General features: G+C 35.3%; 2 protein-coding genes across 2 annotated transcripts; both read right to left on the bottom strand.

The window, feature by feature from the left end:
- Positions 1-2514: 2514 nt before the first annotated feature.
- On the bottom strand, positions 2515-5035 carry LOC113305362 (pachytene checkpoint protein 2 homolog). The gene is made up of 6 exons (XM_026554416.1): positions 5008-5035; positions 3391-3488; positions 3219-3288; positions 3034-3104; positions 2861-2951; positions 2515-2627 (listed from the first exon to the last, which is right to left on the bottom strand). The coding sequence occupies exons 1-6, from the start codon at positions 5033-5035 to the stop codon at positions 2515-2517; spliced, it is 471 nt and encodes a 156-aa protein (XP_026410201.1).
- Positions 5036-8800: 3765 nt separating this feature from the next.
- Positions 8801-10266, bottom strand: LOC113303117 (F-box protein At5g07610-like). The gene is made up of 2 exons (XM_026552111.1): positions 10072-10266; positions 8801-9925 (listed from the first exon to the last, which is right to left on the bottom strand). Exon 2 carries the CDS (start codon positions 9742-9744, stop codon positions 9004-9006), a length of 741 nt encoding a protein of 246 aa, XP_026407896.1. The 5' UTR covers positions 9745-9925; positions 10072-10266; the 3' UTR covers positions 8801-9003.
- Positions 10267-20019: the final 9753 nt, after the last annotated feature.

Raw genomic sequence — 20019 nt, 5'->3', positions numbered from 1 at the left:
GCTTGATGTTGCATCCTAAGATCTTTCAATCTCCTTCCCTGCGACAATAATTAAATTACACAAGCATCCACATTTCTAATTCATTCAAAAATCAGAAACATTCATCATCACTTATCATCATAACGACAGCAACTTGTCTTCTCTTCACTGCCTTCTCTTGGCAGCAAAACGACTTCAAAATCAAACCAAACTCTCCAAAATTGAATACCCAATCTTTATTTCCTTCTCAGCTTCGAGATCCCAGTCCTGATCTCCCTTGATCTTCATTCCAATCAATGACAGACAACAACTCTTTCCCAACTGGTTTCTCGGTATTAATCTCTCACTCTGTCGTGTTGTTCTGAGCTTCTGGATCACGCCTTTCCTCCTCAAACACGACCACAAGAACCGTGACTAGCTGTTGGTCGACTTTGTTGGACAACGGTGAACTCTTGGCAGCAGCTCTTCGTATTTTGGTTGTAGACTGAGATGAAATGAGCGGAACTGGTCGAGTGTATTAGGACCTAGCTTTGTTGTTGCTGCGTATAAGACTGGCCCTTGTCACAGCAGGTGTCTACCCCGATTAATAATTGTGACTGCCTTGGCTTCAAATACATTAGCACCTAGCGTAGCCAAAATGATGAATTATGCCTCTTCTCCTCTTCTTTCATGTAACATGACTCCAAAATGCCTGCAAAATAAAACAAACGTAATATACAAAAATACAAGAGAAATAACTAAGAAAAGCATAAAAAATGACATTCAAAAGATGTATTGAAGGAACTTATCACCCATTACCAATGAAAACTCTTAAGACGTGTAGGCGTTTAGAAAACCATACCAACTAACGAAGAGTAATAATCCTGCTAAATGTTTTCCAGTCTATAAATGATGTACTCAATTTCTTGACAATACATCTGCACTCAATTTATTCGGTCCTTTCTTTTTCGAAGGCAACATATAACTATTTCTTGACAGTACTTATACACCCAACTTATTGACAGTATACCTACACTCAGTTCATGTTTTACATCTACAAAAATCATCCTTGAATAAACTCAATTCATACTGTATAATCCAAAAAAAAATCGTTCTCGAACCGACACATAAACTGCTTAATAATCCAATTCCATTACCAACCCAAAAAGATCATATAACCAATGGATAATGCTAAGAAACAAAATTCTTCCTTTCACACCATGACAGTGATTGCGTTACAAAACACAACTAATTCTATCTAAACCTATGTGTAATGCTAAGAAAGGCAAGTCTTCGTTTCACAACTATCAGTACATATTGGATGCACTCATATTTTCAGTGGATTTTAAGCATAATAACACGGATTTAATGTTAAGAAAAATATGTACATGATCCTATCAATGTCCCCATAATGAACAATACTTCACTTAGTCCAACTTGGGTAATTATAGAGTGAATATACTTAAAAATTGAAACTAAAATCGTTATGGGTTGTCCAGCGGATAGACGACGGTGCTGGTATATTAAGAGAAAAAGGTATAGCAAGGAGACAAACTGTTTATTAGTTTTTATTTTTGGTATTCCTCTATGCGAAAAAAGAAACTTAAGCAAGAGTCTTACGTAGTTGTGTTGATAAGGTGTACCAATCTCTGCTTGTAAGAATGACTTTATGCAACCATATCAACTAGCACGTCTTGTTGAGCCCCCTGCTAAGTGACCAACTGAGATGATCAAAAAATGTATAAAAACTCCAAGCGGATTACTTGGTTATGCTTAGTGAAGAATAATAGTTATGGAGCAAAAAACCAGCATCTACTGTAATGTTCTATGAAGTGTAGACTATGATTTTTACAGAGTGCAACATTTATACACTGATTTCTCGTCAGTGTAGCGTATATACACTGAATTTTCAGCAGTGCAGCATATACGCACTGCCAAATTATACCAAATGAAGCTGCAAAAACCTTTTACAATACTTATCTGGGAATAATACAGTACATTCATTATGGACTCCATCAAACTCACTAAAAATGCATGAGAATGCAATACATGCATTACACACTCTCATCAAAACACACTAAAAATGCATGAGAATGCAGTACATACATTATGCACACCCATTAAAACACACTTCATACTAAACAAGATTACATAAACAAGAATATCGAAACACTTACATGTTTGCATTATATCGTCCCAAGAAATTCACCGGAGTTTGATCCTTCAGAGAAAGGACGCAACCATCAGGAAATTCAGGAAATCCCATTATACGCCACGGCCACCACGATCCATTCCTACGCCTAACCCGAACTAAACTACCAACAGACAAATCGTTCTTCTTCGACCTATATCCACTAGACAGATTCAAAAACTAAAAATCAATTGCATATCAAAACAAGTAATGAATATAACAAAAGCAAAACAATTCTTTTTCAGTACGCCATATATGCACTGCTGGATTCTTTTGCAGCACTACATATATAGCATACTGATGTAAACAGTACATCATATATGCACTGCTGGATCACACCCAAAATCAACTGAAAATAGAATCAACTATAAAAGAATAATCAGTTCCTGGATGCACGACCTTAGTATCTCATACCTTGCTTGAAGGGTTGGAGGCCCCACATAGGCCTTAATATCTGCCCTATCGACAAACACAATATCTGGAATCTAAACCATAGTCAGTCTATAGATTCCACCTTTAAAAAAGATGCGTATAGAACACAGATTTCTATTCCAGATCTCGAAAAAACTGGCTGGGTCTCACGATAAAAGGATTCTTAAATGCTACATACGGGCAACTCCAGAAATTAAAGTCTTTCCTGGCAGGAAAAATGAAACTTTTGGCAGCATCTATAGTTAATAAAAAGAATGTACTGATTCATTGTAGGCGTACCTATTGCAGCTGTAATATTTGAAGTTGTTAGGATGATGACGTTAGGCGAGGATTTTAATTTATCCATCCGAGTGAGTAAAGCATTCACAACCTGAATATAATACAATTTACGTTACATGGCTATAAAGTGCATTAGATTACTTTTTGTTCCCAGTTCAGAGAAGTTATGATACCCTAATCGAGTCAGAAGGTTCGGATCCATACAAAGCATCATTTCGAGCAGCAACTAAGCTTTCAACTTCATCTACAAAGCAAAAGAAAGGTTGTTACTACATATTGTCAAAATAAGTTAGCAAAAGAGTTTGTGCAAGAACCTAGCAGAATGTACAATAATGTGGATGGATGAAGATATGCTCACCAATCAAAACAAATACCAGGCTGTTATCTTCCTCTACCATCTCTTGGATTTTTTGAAAAAGTTTCGCAACCTGATTAAAACAATTTGAACAAAGATTGAATTTCAAAAGACTATGATTTCTTTACATTTAATTGGAAGTTCAGTGAAGTAGTTGAAGAGAAAATGTACATACCAATTTACCAGTTTCAGAGAACCATTTACTGAATAAAGAATGTGCATTAACCTCAACCAATTGGCAGAATAAAATAGAATCAAAAGAAGTTTCTATCACTACGTCATATATATACATATTGCAGATTCATAAACTAAAAACTCAATTACATGTCAAGAAATGATGAATCCATGAATATAACCGAATCAAAAATCAAAGCACATATTTCAGTATTTCACATACGTACTCATGGATCAAACCAAAAAAAGTGACAAAACTCTGAATAAAACAGAATCAGAAGAAGTTTATATCAGTTTGACATATACGTACTGCGGATTCATCAACTAAAAGATGAACTTCATGTCAAAAAAGTGGCAAAAACTAAATTGCATACAAGAATAGGTGATGGATATATAAAAAATAAGAGGATCGAAACAGATAATACAGTATTTCGTATATGTACTGACGGATAAGACTAAAAAAGGAGCAAAAACACAACCAAATAGCACTTCCTATCAGTATGCGATAAATGTACTGAAGATTCATGAACTACAAATAAACTGGATGACAAGAATAGGTAACAGATCTATGAAAAATAAGAGGATCGAAACAGATATTACAGTATTTCGTATATGTACTGACGGATAAGACAAAAAAAGGTAACAAAACTTCAGTATTATACATATATACTCATGGATCGAACCAAAAAAATTGGAAAAACTTCGAATAAAACAAAATCAGAAGAGTTTTGTATCAGTACGCCATATATGTACTGTCAATTCATACATGAAAAACAACTGTAACAAACCTAAAAACCATAAAAGCGTCAATCAAATCGATTTGATTATCATAATACAATAAAAAAAAACAAATCAAAAGAAGAAAAACCGAACAAAATAATCAAACAAGATGATTAGAAAGCATACCTGGAAACATAAAACAAATATTCTCCTCGTAAATCATAATGATGCACCATTTTGTTCTTCTTTTTCTTAAAAGTAGACTAGGTTTCTGTCAGTACGGGATATACGTACTGCTGGTTCATACACAACAACAAACTGAAATAAATCTAAAACCAACAAAAATGGAACTGGTATAATCAGATCTAATAACGAAATGAACAAACAATCTGATTATTCATCTAGATCTAGTAAAATAATAAACAAATTAGACACGGAGATAAAAGACGAAATCAAATACAACCACGATTAGATCGTGAAAACCCTAATATAAACAAAGCAACAAAGAAATTTTCATCTGATTTGGTAGAAGTGAGATATATTGAAGAAGACCATAAATCTGATCGCATAGCAGTGAGAGGAAAGAGAAAATGAATATGAAACGTGAAATGTTTATCTCGTGCTTATAGGTCTTTAAATAGGAAAGGTTATTTTTGGTATTTTCATATTTCACATGCCTAAAGCCACACGTGTATAGGACCAGGAATAAAAAAAATTGGTCCATTTTTATGTTTTCTTTTAATTATGAACCTCTGATTACTGGGCTTTAATGGGTGGACCTGCCACTAACTAGTATCACCAAACTAGTACCTATAGGTAATTCCTACTTCTCTCAATCCCAAATTTAATGTCAAATATGTAATCTTATCACAAAAAGGCTCGGGCTAAAGAATATTACATCTTTTAAGTAGGGTTGCATTTCTCATTTCTTACAAAACAAAAAACTACATGTATAGTGTAAGATTCATCTGTAATCCAAAATTATAAACATCACTCTATCATGACTGGGTGCAAATATAAGGGAAGGATGGCATTACCTACAAAAAAGGGTAAGATCGACAAATTTGGCTAGCTTTGTGACATATTTTAATGAAAGTGTTGTAAGCTCTTTAGTTAAACTGTTAGATTGGTTCTGTTCCTAGCTGTGCATCTTGGCTGTAATATTCTTCAACTGTATATAAGCAATATTTTGGTATCAGTCACAATTAAAAATCAATTGAACAAAGAAATAGATTTCCAGTTCAAGAAACTAAGCAAATCCATGATACCCATCAACAAAGTCAGTCGCAATAAAAAGTCAATTGAAGATGGGAAAAACACTAAATTCAAATCGAATAAACTCATCAAATGCAAATTTAAAGAAAAAAATTAAATTGAAAATAGTACAGACCAGTCTGACCTATTAGTCCTGAGAGTATGCGAAATAAACAAATGGAGAAACTTGGGAAGATGACAACCCCTGTTGAGGTTTATGTAGGGAAACATTTCAAAAAGTATCTCTCCTAGCGTAACGTATCAAATTCATTATCCGGGTACTAATCAAATGGATTGAATGGCGCAAATCAAGTCATTGTTAACGGAGGAGAACATTCAGTAGAAGAGCCCTAATTTACTTTGTAACGGAAGAGAATTAAGTGCAAGAAGATATCAGTGATTATGGGTTCTGTAACGGAATAGGGGATTAAGTGCAAAAGAGATATGGAACGTCGGATGTGCCCGTAAAACATGGGTCCATTCTCAACCGCGATTTGTCTTTTACATTTCCAGAGGAATAGCAGCCGTCGGTTAGGGAAATAATCTTATTGACTTCCTTTGGATTGGCCAAAAACCATTTGTTTTTGTAAGATATATACCCATCCATCATCGAGCCTCTATCATTTCCCGATGCCGATTCTACCATTTGAGGGATATCTGGTAAAGGAAAACTGTCTTTAGGGCACGCTTTATTTAAATCGGTGAAGTCTATGCAGATCCTTATCCCCTTATATATTCTTTTTTGGTACGACTACCATGTTTGCTACCCATTCTGGATATTTTGCTTGCCTTATAATTCCTGCATCCAGCATCTTCTGCAACTCCGCTTCTATTTGAAGATGATAATCAATTGCAATATTTCGTATTCTTTGTTTGAACGGCTTTACATTCTTGTTAATGTCCAATTTATGGCATGCGACAGACGGATCTATTCCTGGCATTTCTTCCATATTCCATGCGAAGATATCGTTATATTCTCGCAAGATATTTATCGTTTTTTCTTCTTCTTCTTTATCCATTTTAGTTCCTATTCTTAATATTTTTGGCTCGTATTCGGATCCAACGTTTATTTCTTTCGTTGGTTCAACTGCAGTAAAATTTGCTTTTGGTTCTCCCATTGGTGTTGGTTCTTTAATTTCCTTAATTTGTTCACCTTCCTTTGCTGGTGCTCCACTTGGTATTCCTTTTCCCTCCTTCGCTCTGATCATATATGTCTGAAACTCATCCTCCTTTTTTAGTTCTTTTGCTTTTCTCCAGCGATCTTTTCGCTTCTTTGCTCTTCCTTCATAATTTCTTACATCTGTGCGATTGAAAATCTTCGCACTCATAACATCTCTGTTAATTTCACCTATACCACTTGGAATTGGGAATCTGATGCATTGTTGCAATGTTGATGTTACATCCTTTATCGCATGCACCCATGGCCTTCCCAATAACATGTTGTATGGTGATTCTATATCAATCACACATAGTGTTATCTTTGTTTCTATTTCTCCCAGTAATATTCGCATCACAATTTCTCCTTTCGGTTTTGTGATTGCTTTATTAAATCCATGTATATTATAAGTTGGACGTGTCATCTCTGCATCTTCGTATCCCATTGATTTGAATGTGCGATAAAATAAGATATCAACTCCACTTCATGTATCTATCAGTGTTCTATCGGCCATCCATTCATCTGATTTCTTCTTTATTGCAATATTTTCTCCTGGTTCAGCTGTAACTGTGATTACCAATGGATTTATTTGCTTTAAATTTTCTTCTAGAATCGTCTGCTGCAAACGTAATCTCCACTTTTTCCCATTCTTTTAATGGAGACTCCTTTTCTACTGTTTCCACCTTCTTTCCTTCATGATTTCTCTTATGAATCCTTCATGTTATTCCCGCTTGAAAATCCGCATCAGAGATTGATTCTTTGGTTATAGAATTACACTGCATATCTCTACCTCTTCTTTGTATTGTTACGATTCTTGCTTTTTCCATAGATTCTTTATTGTTCTTTCTTATTTTTCCTGAAATCTTCAGATCTATCTTAAGATTTGGTAAATTTGCTAACAGGATTTATCACCCGAAACTGTTTCTGGCGCCAAAAATATAGTTGCAGGAAATCCTACAACCACACCCCAATGGATCTAAACAAGCTTCTAAGTTATCATAATGAACTCTCTATTGATTATTTAGGTTTAGAATTGATTACAAGATGTTATAATGACTTTATTTGCTCACCAGATAAACTTTCTCTCTCCTAATACATATTAAAGGATCCCTCCCTACAAGCAAGAAACTCTTTCCTTTATATAGATGTTTACATAATGGATGACAGCTAAGAGATCCACTATTTTCGGAATCTCTGTGCGTTACATTCGCTCATATACAATCACTCATTCTCGCACAGACTATACTTCGCATAGATCATCATACTTTACTCGTGACTCTGCTGACATCATTCGATGCGTCATCTCGACTTTGTGGTGTGCGATAGTCCTCGCTTACATTAGATAATCTTCACTTCGCATAATTAATGATATGTGCGATATTCCACTCCTCCAAATTTCAGTAGAGTTGGTCAATATCTCTTTGAACATAACAGTAGGTGTTAACTTTTGATTTGTCTGGTTAGAGCTATTCACCAGATCCGGTGAAGAACTCAAATACGACAAAACAGAAGTAGTAATAGTAGTATTGTCAAACGGTATGAATGTAAATTTTTGGTCAAGATTATTTTGAAGCATGGAGTTTATGATTGATGGCGAAAATAATGAGACAAACATGACAACAATAGCAGTGACGATTTAGGATCGAAGTTCCGAAGACGAAACCATATCTAGAAAGTATTGATGAATAATATCCTTTTCTCTTTGAATATAAATTATGTGATACTCTTGCCAAGTGACGCATAATGCCTTCTTCTCCAGAGCCCTCAAGCTTTAAAAAGTAGTATCATACTTGGTCCTGGTTTTTCTCCGGAGAACTTGCGCTCATAATGGAGCAATTACTAAACCTCAATAGATTAATATTAAGAGATTCTTCGTAGTCCCATTTCTTTTCTTATGATTATTTTTTTCTGCCATTGACAAACTAATCAGCAGCCTCCATAAATTAATTATTTTCAAATTTGCACGCCACCAACAAATTTTAATCGTTTATATATCGTTCAACAACTACTAAATTTTTCAGAGTGTTTGTTTTACTTGTAGTAGATTTTTTACCTACAATAAAAAACATAAATTAAGCTTCACCGAGCTTGTACCTAACAGAAACAATGGAACCAACAATAAGAATTTCAACTGCAATAAGAATGGCACGACTGCGATCTAAGTAACGGTTATACACGTTTGGATTCTTAATGTTTTTCACATTTTTTTCAATCAAGTTTTTATTTCTTCTTAATACCACAGGCACATCACAAGTAAGCCTATTAATCATGGGTAGACAAGGAAACTTGGCATCTTTTTCAATAACAGACGAGCATAATTTAAAAAACAAGGAAAAGAGAGCATTTCTATTCCCCTCCCCAGTCTGTTCACAATTTTATGTGTCACTCACTCTTCTCCAAACTCTCTCCGTACTTAAAACAAAGGCAAAACAAGTTAATAGGACAATGAATAATATGATAAAGAAAGAAAAAGAAAAAGGGAGATCAGACGCATGCTAGTGACTCTATGAATGGAGTAGCTAACCGGTGATAGCTATGCACATTTCTGATCAAGTGTACATCTTCAACTTCTTTGAAGCTCATATCCTTGAGATTGTAAAAAATGACATGCTCGCCTATGTGCATCACCAACTTGGATGTTTTCGCCTCATCATCATCATTGTCTTCAACAAACAAAACCGAGAAATCCAAATCCTTGAAAGATTTATTGTGCTTATTAAGTACCATCTCAGTATTATATGTAGCTGTTAAATGCTCTATGTTAACGATGTACTTTACTGTCCATGCCGAGTAATCTCTTTCCAGTTCCAAGATATAGAGATCAGTAGGAATATTCTCAAGTCCATAAATTTTAATAAGATGCAAATGCCCATTGCACTCTCCAAAATAAACATTCCAGGTTTCAATATTCGTACCTTTGTAAGTTTGTATGCTCTCTCCATATATATCTGGTATTGGAAGTCTCTTTAATAATTTTCGACTGATATCAAAATATAGCCCACGAAATATGTTGAACCAATGCAAAGCACCATTCCAATAGACACCACAATCTCTAAAACAATGAGAATGACGGGCACCTATTATCCCCAAATCCTTCCAGGACTCTGTTTTAGAAGAGTATATTTCCGCTTGAGCGCCGTCCGGTGTATCCCCCCAGATGGCAATAGCTTCGTAATAAGGTGATTTCTGAGGATCAAAAGCTAAACTTACACTAGAAACCCACATGAAACCTTCCTTTCTAGATGGTGGCGGAAGTAATATCTTGTAATGGTTTGTGGATGGATTATAAATGTAGAAAGTGGATGGGCGGGGGGTGTAACTGTTTGTAGATGAATTTCCTATCAAAAAGAATAAACTGTTTGTAGATGGATTAGAGATGCGGGAAGTTGAGTTGTTGAAGGAAGTCCTACAACATAGAAGCCCATTGCAAGATTGAATAGTCTGATACTCAGAATCTCTAATGCAAGGTAGAGATTTCTCGTAGGGAACAAAAGTATTACTAATGGCATTATTTCTTTTGCTTCCATCAATAAATAAAAAAGTTTGACCAACCTGAGAGCGATAAGGCGCGTCTTGCACAAAAAGTCCAGCAATCGACTGTTTGCGGTTTCGAACGGAATAACGTCGACAAAAGCAGGGATCAGATATGAGTGCGCACCATTGTTTTGATACACATTTGAATACAAGTAGAGATCTCACCGGTAAACGCAACCAAATCTCTTCTAATACGTCAACAGAGGACGAAACCATTGTTTTAAGTTTATTGATCAATATCAATTACATTAACAGACATTGTACTGAACAACCCCAATTTATATCATGATGAAAAGTCGCCCTAATCTTTTGACGACTTATATTTGGAATTTTCCTCAAACAAAGACTTATATTTGGAACTTTCCTTGAAAATAGAGATGAATCAAAAGAATATATACGAGTTATACTAAGTAATAATCATATACAGAGTATATTTAGCAGAACACACCTACCCCTGAATGTGTATTTTAATAGCCGAAAGTTTCAACTCTTTTAGTCTCCGGCAGTTTGATTATCAGAACAAAGACATATTAAGTGTTATATTAAATTATTTTGAAATTAAACTTGTTTTGCTAAGTAGGCAGCACGAAATTACCGAATATTGTGTGGGTTTTATGCTTAAAGATGATGATGTACTGTATACGCTGTTTATTTTGTTTTATGCTAAACGCAAGTATTAAGGAAGCAATGAATTAAAAGGCTCGTAGTAACACTGAAAATAAAAGTTAAACATAGATTAAAGATACTTCTAATACATAAAAGTTCGTAAGAAACATAATTAGAACAAACATAACAACAAGAGTAAACCTAAAAACATACTAATGCTTATATAGTAATCACCATCATCATGATGAAAATCAGCTACACCGTCCACGAACATTGTTATCATCAGCAGATTCATCATTAATCTCAATTCAGATCATTAATCTTCCTCATTGATTACATCAACTTCAACTTCATATCCACCACCCTTGACAAAATTAACTAAAATATCTCCATCACACAATAAGCAACCACCATAAGAAAGTTTCTGCTTATCAGGAGAAACACGAATGAGTTCCTCAATCTTCACTTTCAAATCACTCACAGTATCTTGACTAGTAACATTCACAGTATGAGCTATGTTACTTTCTACTTCACGAATTACTATCATGTTAATTTGCTCTTCACTCTTTTTCTTGTAAACCTCAAACTTGGGTTTTAACTCTTCTCCAATTAACTTAGTCAAAGACATACTATCAGCTCTAATCACCTCATTTGCATCAGGCTCATCAGCCGATCCTAAATAGACCACCACCATTTCATTAAGCCTCCAATCTGGTACATACAGTGCTTGGATTGCTTCTTTCAAATCATACATTGTGTTGATTTCCATTGTTGGTGGAAGCATCTCAGAGTTCCATGAATCTTGATTGTATATTTCAAGATGAATTCTGGGACCTTCCATTGTAGAGAAACAAAGATGAAACTAGGGAAGATGAGAAGAACGGATTAAAAGAGAAGATGCAAAGAGAAAGCAAATGGAGATGAGACTATACTTTCAACAAATCCACATTACATTATGTATAACTCAGAAATTTAAATTCCAACCACTTCTACAACCACCTTCTTTACAAAATTGTGATAATGGCATTTAATACGAGTGCCTAGCGTGGCTCAGTGGTATGTTGCGTTTTGCGCCGTTGATTGGTATTCCTTTCTCGGCTTTTGGAGTATCTAACGGTGATATGCATGTTGGAATATCCCTGCCAGGGTCTGACCGAGAACAAAGACCCTTACAGCTATGTTTTTAGTCTAGCAGATTAGACATAGGTTCTTAATCAATTTACAGTTCCAACATTTTATTGTTAAGTTGTGCTTAGTCTTAATGCTCCTATTAAGTCTCTGTTGATCTTAGCATATCTCTTCTTTTCTTGATTTCTCTCTTGGTGTTCGCTAGTTAATTTAATTAGCCGGTTTGCTTGTCATTGCTTGGAGTAGTAAAACTCTTTCCAAGTGTTGCACATGGGTAAAATACAAAATTCATGACAAACAGATGAAAAGTGAGAATGAGAATGAAGAAATGAAATGTTAGACGGAACTAAAGGGAGGTTTTTTATTTTATAAGTATTCATCAAAAACACCCTTGATTGAGTATTCAATAGGCCAGGCTACACTATACTTGCATGGAGTCATGGTGATGCCACTTGACAGCACAGATGTCGTAGTAGAAAAGAAGAACGATTTACATGGGTAATTATATCTTATCTATATCTCAATTTTTGTATGATTATTGTCCTGGTTTAGCTAGCAGCAGTCTTGGCCGGTGGCCGGCGGTATTCTTTTTGAAGATTTATTTTTTTCTTCCCCGGGTCTTGTTTGGATTTCCTTCATACGAGGTTTTAACTTAACTTTAAGATGAGTAGGACCATATGGATCGGGGAGAATATCTGGTGGGGCATCCTTTATTGCCTGTACAGTTGATGCTGTATCTAGACTCTAGAATCTAATTTTCTTTCCCTAGGGGTGTGATAATATGGAAGTTAATAAAAGTGTCTAGCGTGGTATGTTGAATCTTGCGTCGTTGATTGGTCTTCTTTTTGGCCTTTACGAGTATCTAACAGTGATGTATGCATGTTGGAATATCTTTTCTTTTTTTGTTTTTCAAATCTTCTAAAATTTCTCCATATTTATTTTCCCTGCGAGACTCTGACTCTAACTTAGACCAAGACCTTCACAGCTGTGTGTTTTTTAGTCTACTACTAGTATACTATTGCTAGACATAGGTTTGCCAGTCCTTAATGCTCCTTTTAAGTCTTTGTTGAGAATATCTTTGGTGATCTTTGGTGTTCTGCATTTAACACCCTGTTAGGTTTTGATCATTTATTTCTTGGTTTTGGCTAGTTGGTTTGGTCGGATAGCTTGGCGTTTTAGCTCAAAGGTTTGCGCCACACAACTCTCTAATGTGACAAACCATAACAGTATGATTTCAAATGAGTTGGAGAGTAGAGTTGATTCGGAAGGCAATACTTTTACTTTTAGATCGGGGAGATTTGGCCAAAATTGTGACTAAACACAACCCTCGCATGGGGAGTCCTAGAATTTTCTCCTTTTTGATTTTAAAAATAATCAAAAACAACACAAAAGATAAGCCAAAACTCGAACCCATGTAGTATTTTTTAGAGTAAGTTGAACCCAAGCATTACGCTAACAATAGAGTAGCCGTAAATATTTATTACTATAATAATTCACTTTTCATTCTTCGGTAATTCAAATATTATTGGGTGAAATTTACTTACCTAAAATCATTTAATAATTCATCAATATCATCCTACGAATTAAACCACGACTACTTACTCAACTACTCCTAATCAATGATTATTTGGTGTATATTCGGAAAGACCATTGATTCCAAGTGTCTGACATGTAGAATCTTTAAATTGAGAGAAACAAAAGATTGAAGAGGAACCGAAGAGGATACGAAATCCAACTTGGAAAAGTTATCTCTTTCCCTACAATTTCTCTTCCCAAAATCCAGTTGTTTTCGCTATCGTCATCGATCGACCACTGCCAAGAAACAAACCAGGATGCCAACTCATGCCTTATCGTTGATGACCTACGTGAGGGCCACATTATGTAGAATCTTTGAATTGACCGACTTAACGTAAGTCAGAAAAGACAGTATACAATAGTGATTTTGGGGATATGACCTCATTCTCTGCATTGGAAATCCGCTGTAGTGATAATAATGAGTACAAGTAAAGAAAGTGGTTCTGGAATTGATCATATGACCATCCATCACTAAAAAATTTCTGGTGCTGACCAAAACAAATGGCAATGCGACATCATAATCATAACATCTGAGGAAAAGCAAATTAATTAAACCTGAATCAGAAATATCTGAACCAGAGCCGGTCATTAGGTAGTTGTGCACAAGTGTGACAGTACTGGCTCGGCTCTAAGAAGGGGCTCTTTTCTTCCAGTTACACACCAGTACACCACCCTACCCAACCCCAGCCAAACACTACCCTACCAAGCCCAGTCTAGTACCCCCCCCCCCCCCCTTTTTTGGACTGCTAAATTTTTTCGCAAATAAAACTTCCACTCGAACCTTGTATGTCTAATGCCAATGAAATTGGACGTTGTAAAACTGTCGCTTTTCTATCATTTCATTAGTCTCTTTTTTATTTAAAGTTTCGGTAAATTTTTAGTAAGTACTCGTACATCATTTCAAGAATTCCTAAATTTTATGAAAATCTTAACCAAATAAAACTAGTTAGGCCCAAAAAATTATAATCACCATAATTGTGAAAAGACCCATACAGAAAGCCCAATCCCCAAAATCCCTAGACACCCAAATAATTGTGAAGCCTAAAACAATCTCATTACAGGAGAAAAATGAGCAGGAACCCTAAAGTATTACAGATGGGCGCAGCCGCCTAAAAACTTGAAAGTCATCACCGTTTTGCACAACTCTTCCGCTACCAAGACATCTGTGGGAGGGAGAGATAGAAAGCTATAGAGAAGGATTAACCCTTGCAATCTTCTACTTCTTTAAATTTACATATATAAAAACTTAATATGCGTCTCTTGTTAATAATTGAACGCACAATGTGACAATTAAATTTGGACAGTTAAATTTGAAGAATTGACAATCTTATTGGTGTAGTTTACTAAAGAACGTGATTTACCATGTTCTCATTGTTTTGGTTCCGATTATCCAACCCAATCTACTTGGCGAAATCAAAGATGTCGTCATCGGTAGCGAAGTCATGTGCGGATTTTAACTCATAGTTAGTTTATCAATGTTACAATATTAACGGAGGAAAAATATTGACCTTATAAAAGGGCCCTATTAGTATGTCTACGCATTTGGATACCTCTCATACATAAGTTCATAACTTATACTATTATATAAAACCTTTTCTTTTCTCTTATGGGAAAAATGAGGCGAATCTCATACATTAAACTGGAATCATAGTGATTACAAGAATGACTTTTAAGATTACATCAGAGTTTAAGCTACCACCATCAACACTTGGGTCTCTCTACACTTCAGAATATTCAACCATCAGAACCGAAACTGATAACAAGCCTGTTGAACTGAGTTAAATGACCATGTTTGAAATTTTAATAACAAGATCAAACAAGTGAACATAACTACACCAGACAAAGGTGTTAGGATCAACAAATGACTCATCAGTTTTTCAAGGTTTTCATATCTAAGTTAAATGGTCATGCTTGGTTTGTAAAAAGCACTAAATAATATATCAACACTGCAAAATGCATAGGTGTTAGGATTAACAAATGATCCGTTATGAAGCAATTAAATCTAAAGTAACAAACTAAAACCTAAACTAAAGTATTTGAAGATTACTGGCCTGATCTGTATCGGTTGAAAGTGATCTGAGTCGGTGCTTAATCAGTGTTTTAGTGAGTGGTGTAGCTGTTTTGTTTCTGTTGATGTTGTTTCCTCTTCGGTTCCTAGTGTTGAAGAAATTTTGATGTTGATTTTGTTGCAACTGAAGCTAGTATTCTTAAAAGATATAATCTTTTCATGTAAGATGATCCACATCATATTTACCAAGCGGAAACAATCAACAACAAGAGAATCTCTAAATGACAAACCCCTCAAATGAAATCGCGAGAGAAGACAAGTAAATATAAGATTACATTACCTAAACATAAGACATAGGTTTAAAAAACTCAACCCTAAACCGGAAGCAGCAAAACAAAGAAGATCACAGATATTGTGGTCTGCTCATATACTGTGGTCTGCTCATATATGCTTCAAAGAACCAATCTGAATAGAGGGGGTTCAGGCGGCTGTATTAGGGTTCGTTTCTCATTTCTTCTTCAAAGGAAAAAGAATGTTTTTAAATACGTTATTCATTGTAAAACATAATTAGAACATATATATTATTCTTTAAACAATAATTAAACTTAAAATACGGAAGAAAACATAATAAGAGAATATATATATATATATATATATAATAGGACTAGACAATAATTAATTAAATCTAGATTGCAGAATATATTAAACTAAAAACATAGTAATCTCAATGAGATCATATGCTTAGTAATCATCATCAAAATAATCACGATCACCTTCTTCATCATTGCTAGCTTCATTATCATGATCAAAGTCACTAGCTTTACCATCATGATCATCAGCTTTATCATTTGCGCCTGCTCATCATCTTTTAAATTAACTTCATCGTTTAATGTAACTCTAAATTATCTGCATCATCAATCAGAGGTCTTCTAATGTTTGGTAACCATTTAGCCGTACTACTCACCGATCATCACGAGTGTGAAAAATTATGGATTATCTCTAACTTCTTCATATACAATAACAATCCTCATAAAAGTATCAATTGCACCTATCCTCTCTACCGTGTATCTTTTATCTCCTACTAGTCTAGACGCACGCCCGATGCACTTGCTATAGTGCATATTATATTTTTCTAAGATAGCAAAACTTTCTTATTAGAAGGCAAAGCTTTTTGCTTGTAAGATAGAAAATTTGGGTTTTTGTTCAAAACTCATATATTGAGCAGCAATATCACCCGCATTACCCTCCCAAAATTAAGACAAACAAACCGATTTGTAATTTTTCTATATCAAATAATGTTTAAAAAAATTCACAGAATTGGAGGATTATACTTGCTTGCTATTGCGCATGTAATGAATTCGAGTAAGATAGTTTGTAATTTTATTATTTTGCAATAATTCATTGTTATCCTTGTCGAGCTCCCTAAACAGCCAAAATTACTGTATTCAATTGATTCTACTAGAATATGTCAAGGCATCTGACTACTTAAGAAGCTGATTTGTAGATCCAACCATATGCCTTGCTTAGATACCCATCTTAATAGCACCAACCACTACGTATAACGTCCATGGTTCAATTTACTTTAAAATAAGCATTTGCAGGAAAATAATATCTTTCTCCAGCATTAGACCTCGTTCATCCACATGACTTCATTTTTTTCCTGAATTTCAAATTACCTGCAACCATTTTTATGATTCACTCTGTTTGCAGGTAAAAACGACCTGCGACAGTTTTCGGTAAAAAGTGGTGGAGGAGGCAAGCGTTCGCTGAAGAAGGTGCTCGAAGTATCAAATCGTCTGAACCTTTAGACAAATGTACTGCACGGGAGTACTTTGAGTTCGAGAGATTAATCTGTAAGACCCTGTCCTAAACCAAGATAATTGTCGTTCCAGGTTCAGTTCGGTCACAAGGGGAGGAGAAGGGTCGGTCTGTAGGGTGGAAAGATGAGATTGTGTGGAGATCAATGGATATTGATCTGTTGGTGATATGATGTATTAAAATGTTGTGAAGATGATATTTTGTATAGACAAGAGAAATATTCTGAAAGTGTTTGATAATTTTACTTTTTCGTAAGTTTTCTTACGAAATTTTTTAATCTTATCAAAGCATATGTTTCCGAACTATTTATTGCAGAACACCAATCTCCTGTAAGTGGTGACAGTTAAAGGAAGTGGAAGAATGGGGAAGTGGGAGATCGTGTCGAAACCACTTCCACGTTGCATGGATGACTTGGTTGATCGACCATCCACTTTTCATTTTCTCCTTTAATTGCTAGCACGATTTACCATAGCTCTCATCGTGGATGTACCTCTGGTGCGCTTCGTTTACGCAACAAATTAGTTACACCTTTCACACAATTAACCAGTTATATAATGACAAGGAGTTCGTTCCCACGAAGAGCAGGGAGTTTCTAGCTGTTTAAAAAGTAACTGAAATGGGGTTTTTAGATTTTCAAATCAAAGTAACTACTAAAAAGAAAATAATAAATATTAGTTTAAAGCAATAAGGAGAAATATGATTAGGGAATCATTCTCCGTCACTGAACCGAAGCCTAATTAAATGCAAATTTATTTCTTGTTGAACTTATATTGTTACCAACCGTAGAGTAGCAATAAGCTCTGCTATCCCCCGGATTCCTGCTGTCACTGGATACAGAAGCGCTCGACTACCAGATTCTATCCAACCAACCCACCAAGAATAATCTCTCAAGGTGTAAATTAGTTGAATGCTTTACACTCTATGAATCAGGTTGATCCCAGCATCAGACGCATAAGCTCGGTCTGCTTACTAGTGTTATCTTTACACACAATTGCTTAACAAAATCCCTCTGTCAGCTCTTGCGATTTTACTACTGTGTAAAGAGTTAATGTGACAATTACACGTATCACATAACCCAAAACTAGTAGAAGAAATATTGATTGGTTAATTTAATTGATCATTTTAAATAACCCCTCAATATTTTTAGACAATAAAAATAATAAAGATAATCAATAATATAATAAAACTTGAAATAAACGTGGTTAAAGAAAATACGGTGGATTCATCTCACTATCGGTTCAAAAGTAAGCTAAATGGGTGTGATGGTGGATTTGTTGTTGTTTTTGAAGCTATGGTCTAGTATTTCAAGCGTGATCTCGATATAATTAAAGGGGATTTTGAAAAGAGCCGATCTTGAAAGCTCGTCGATTATTTGGATAGCCTTTGGCTCCGTGGAATAAGTTCATACGTTTCCCAATGGGAAATCCTAAAAATTATGACGGAAGTGGAGGCTTGGGAGAAATCGAATTTTCCACCGGGAATATGAGATGTAATTGTCCCATCAAGACGGCTTTGATCCTCCCATGTAAGCACGCGGTAGCCAATTATCCCTCAAATATGATTTCGGTCGAAGATATAACTCCATTTTGGAAACAATTATTATTTAGCGATCCATTACCCAATCAAGGTCTTGGGGAAGTGTTTTGCGACACGGATGCACATAAGGAACTTTTTGAGAAGTATGATTTTTTATTATTGGTGCAAAGACAACTTTGGTTGTATGAATTGCGGAAATTCAACCGTCCATTCACTAGAGAAGATATTTTTGAACCAACCAAGGAGAAGGGAAAAGTAGGCCTTCGAAAAAAAAAAGTACAAGGAAAAAGGAAAAGGTGGAAGCGAATAGAAAATTTCAAGAGGGTGCAGAATTAACGCCTTTAATTCAAATAGATCGTTCGGGTTTTGAAAAGTTGAACGAGATGTACAAGGAAGCGAACGTTACGGCTACTAAAAAACGTAAACGAAAGGAAATGGAAAAAGGCGGACCAAGCTGAGGTAGTGAAGTGAAGGTAAAATTCTCCAAGAAGACGGTGGTTGTCCCATACCAAGAAATTTCAACAAGAAAAGTTGCTTATGGGGTCAAAATTAAAGACCTGATTGTTCCATCCCAAGAAGGTTCAATAACAAAAGAAGGTAGTGGAGTCCAAAGGAAAGTTGGTAGTGGATTTGGTATTAAGAAATTAGTGAGAAACCGAGGTCATGATGTTAAATGAAAAGTACCGTTGGTGGTCGAACCATCGAAAATCACCCCACAAAAAATTGTTAGTAGTGAGAAAGAGACGGTTTATATGGAAGTAGGTCCGATAACATCACCTCATATAGATGAGGAAGGTAATTATATCCGACATACGTACACAATATATAAAAATTACATGCACTTTTTACCATATTTTATTCATGAGTACGTTAAGTCCACCGACGATGTTGAGGGCGACATAAATTGTGGTTTCCATATGTTCGTAGATCAACTTGGACCTTTTGAAGATGAAAAGATTGGGATATAGACCAAATTACTTATGTAAGGGAAAAGTGTTTGTTTCAACTACGTGGTTTTCCCGATTTCTACAAGCCACTGATGAGATTTGAAAGACAAGAAACGACGTTGAAGGAACAATGATAGATTGACAAGTGGATATTGGATGAGAATGCCAATATGTGGCTATCTACTCGCCAACTCACTCCATTGCGTTATTCATTGCATCTCTTATGGACATAGTGTTACATATGCACCAACAAGACGTATTTTATCGAAAAAGAATCACCAAGAATAATCATCATGGCGTTTGTGAACATGAACCATTATATCGGCCTCAAATTGAAAGAGGATGGCC

The sequence above is a fragment of the Papaver somniferum genome, chromosome 8, assembly GCF_003573695.1.
Source record: "Papaver somniferum cultivar HN1 chromosome 8, ASM357369v1, whole genome shotgun sequence".
NCBI classification, from domain to species: Eukaryota; Viridiplantae; Streptophyta; class Magnoliopsida; order Ranunculales; family Papaveraceae; genus Papaver; species Papaver somniferum.
This window is presented reverse-complemented; position numbering and strand designations above follow the sequence as displayed.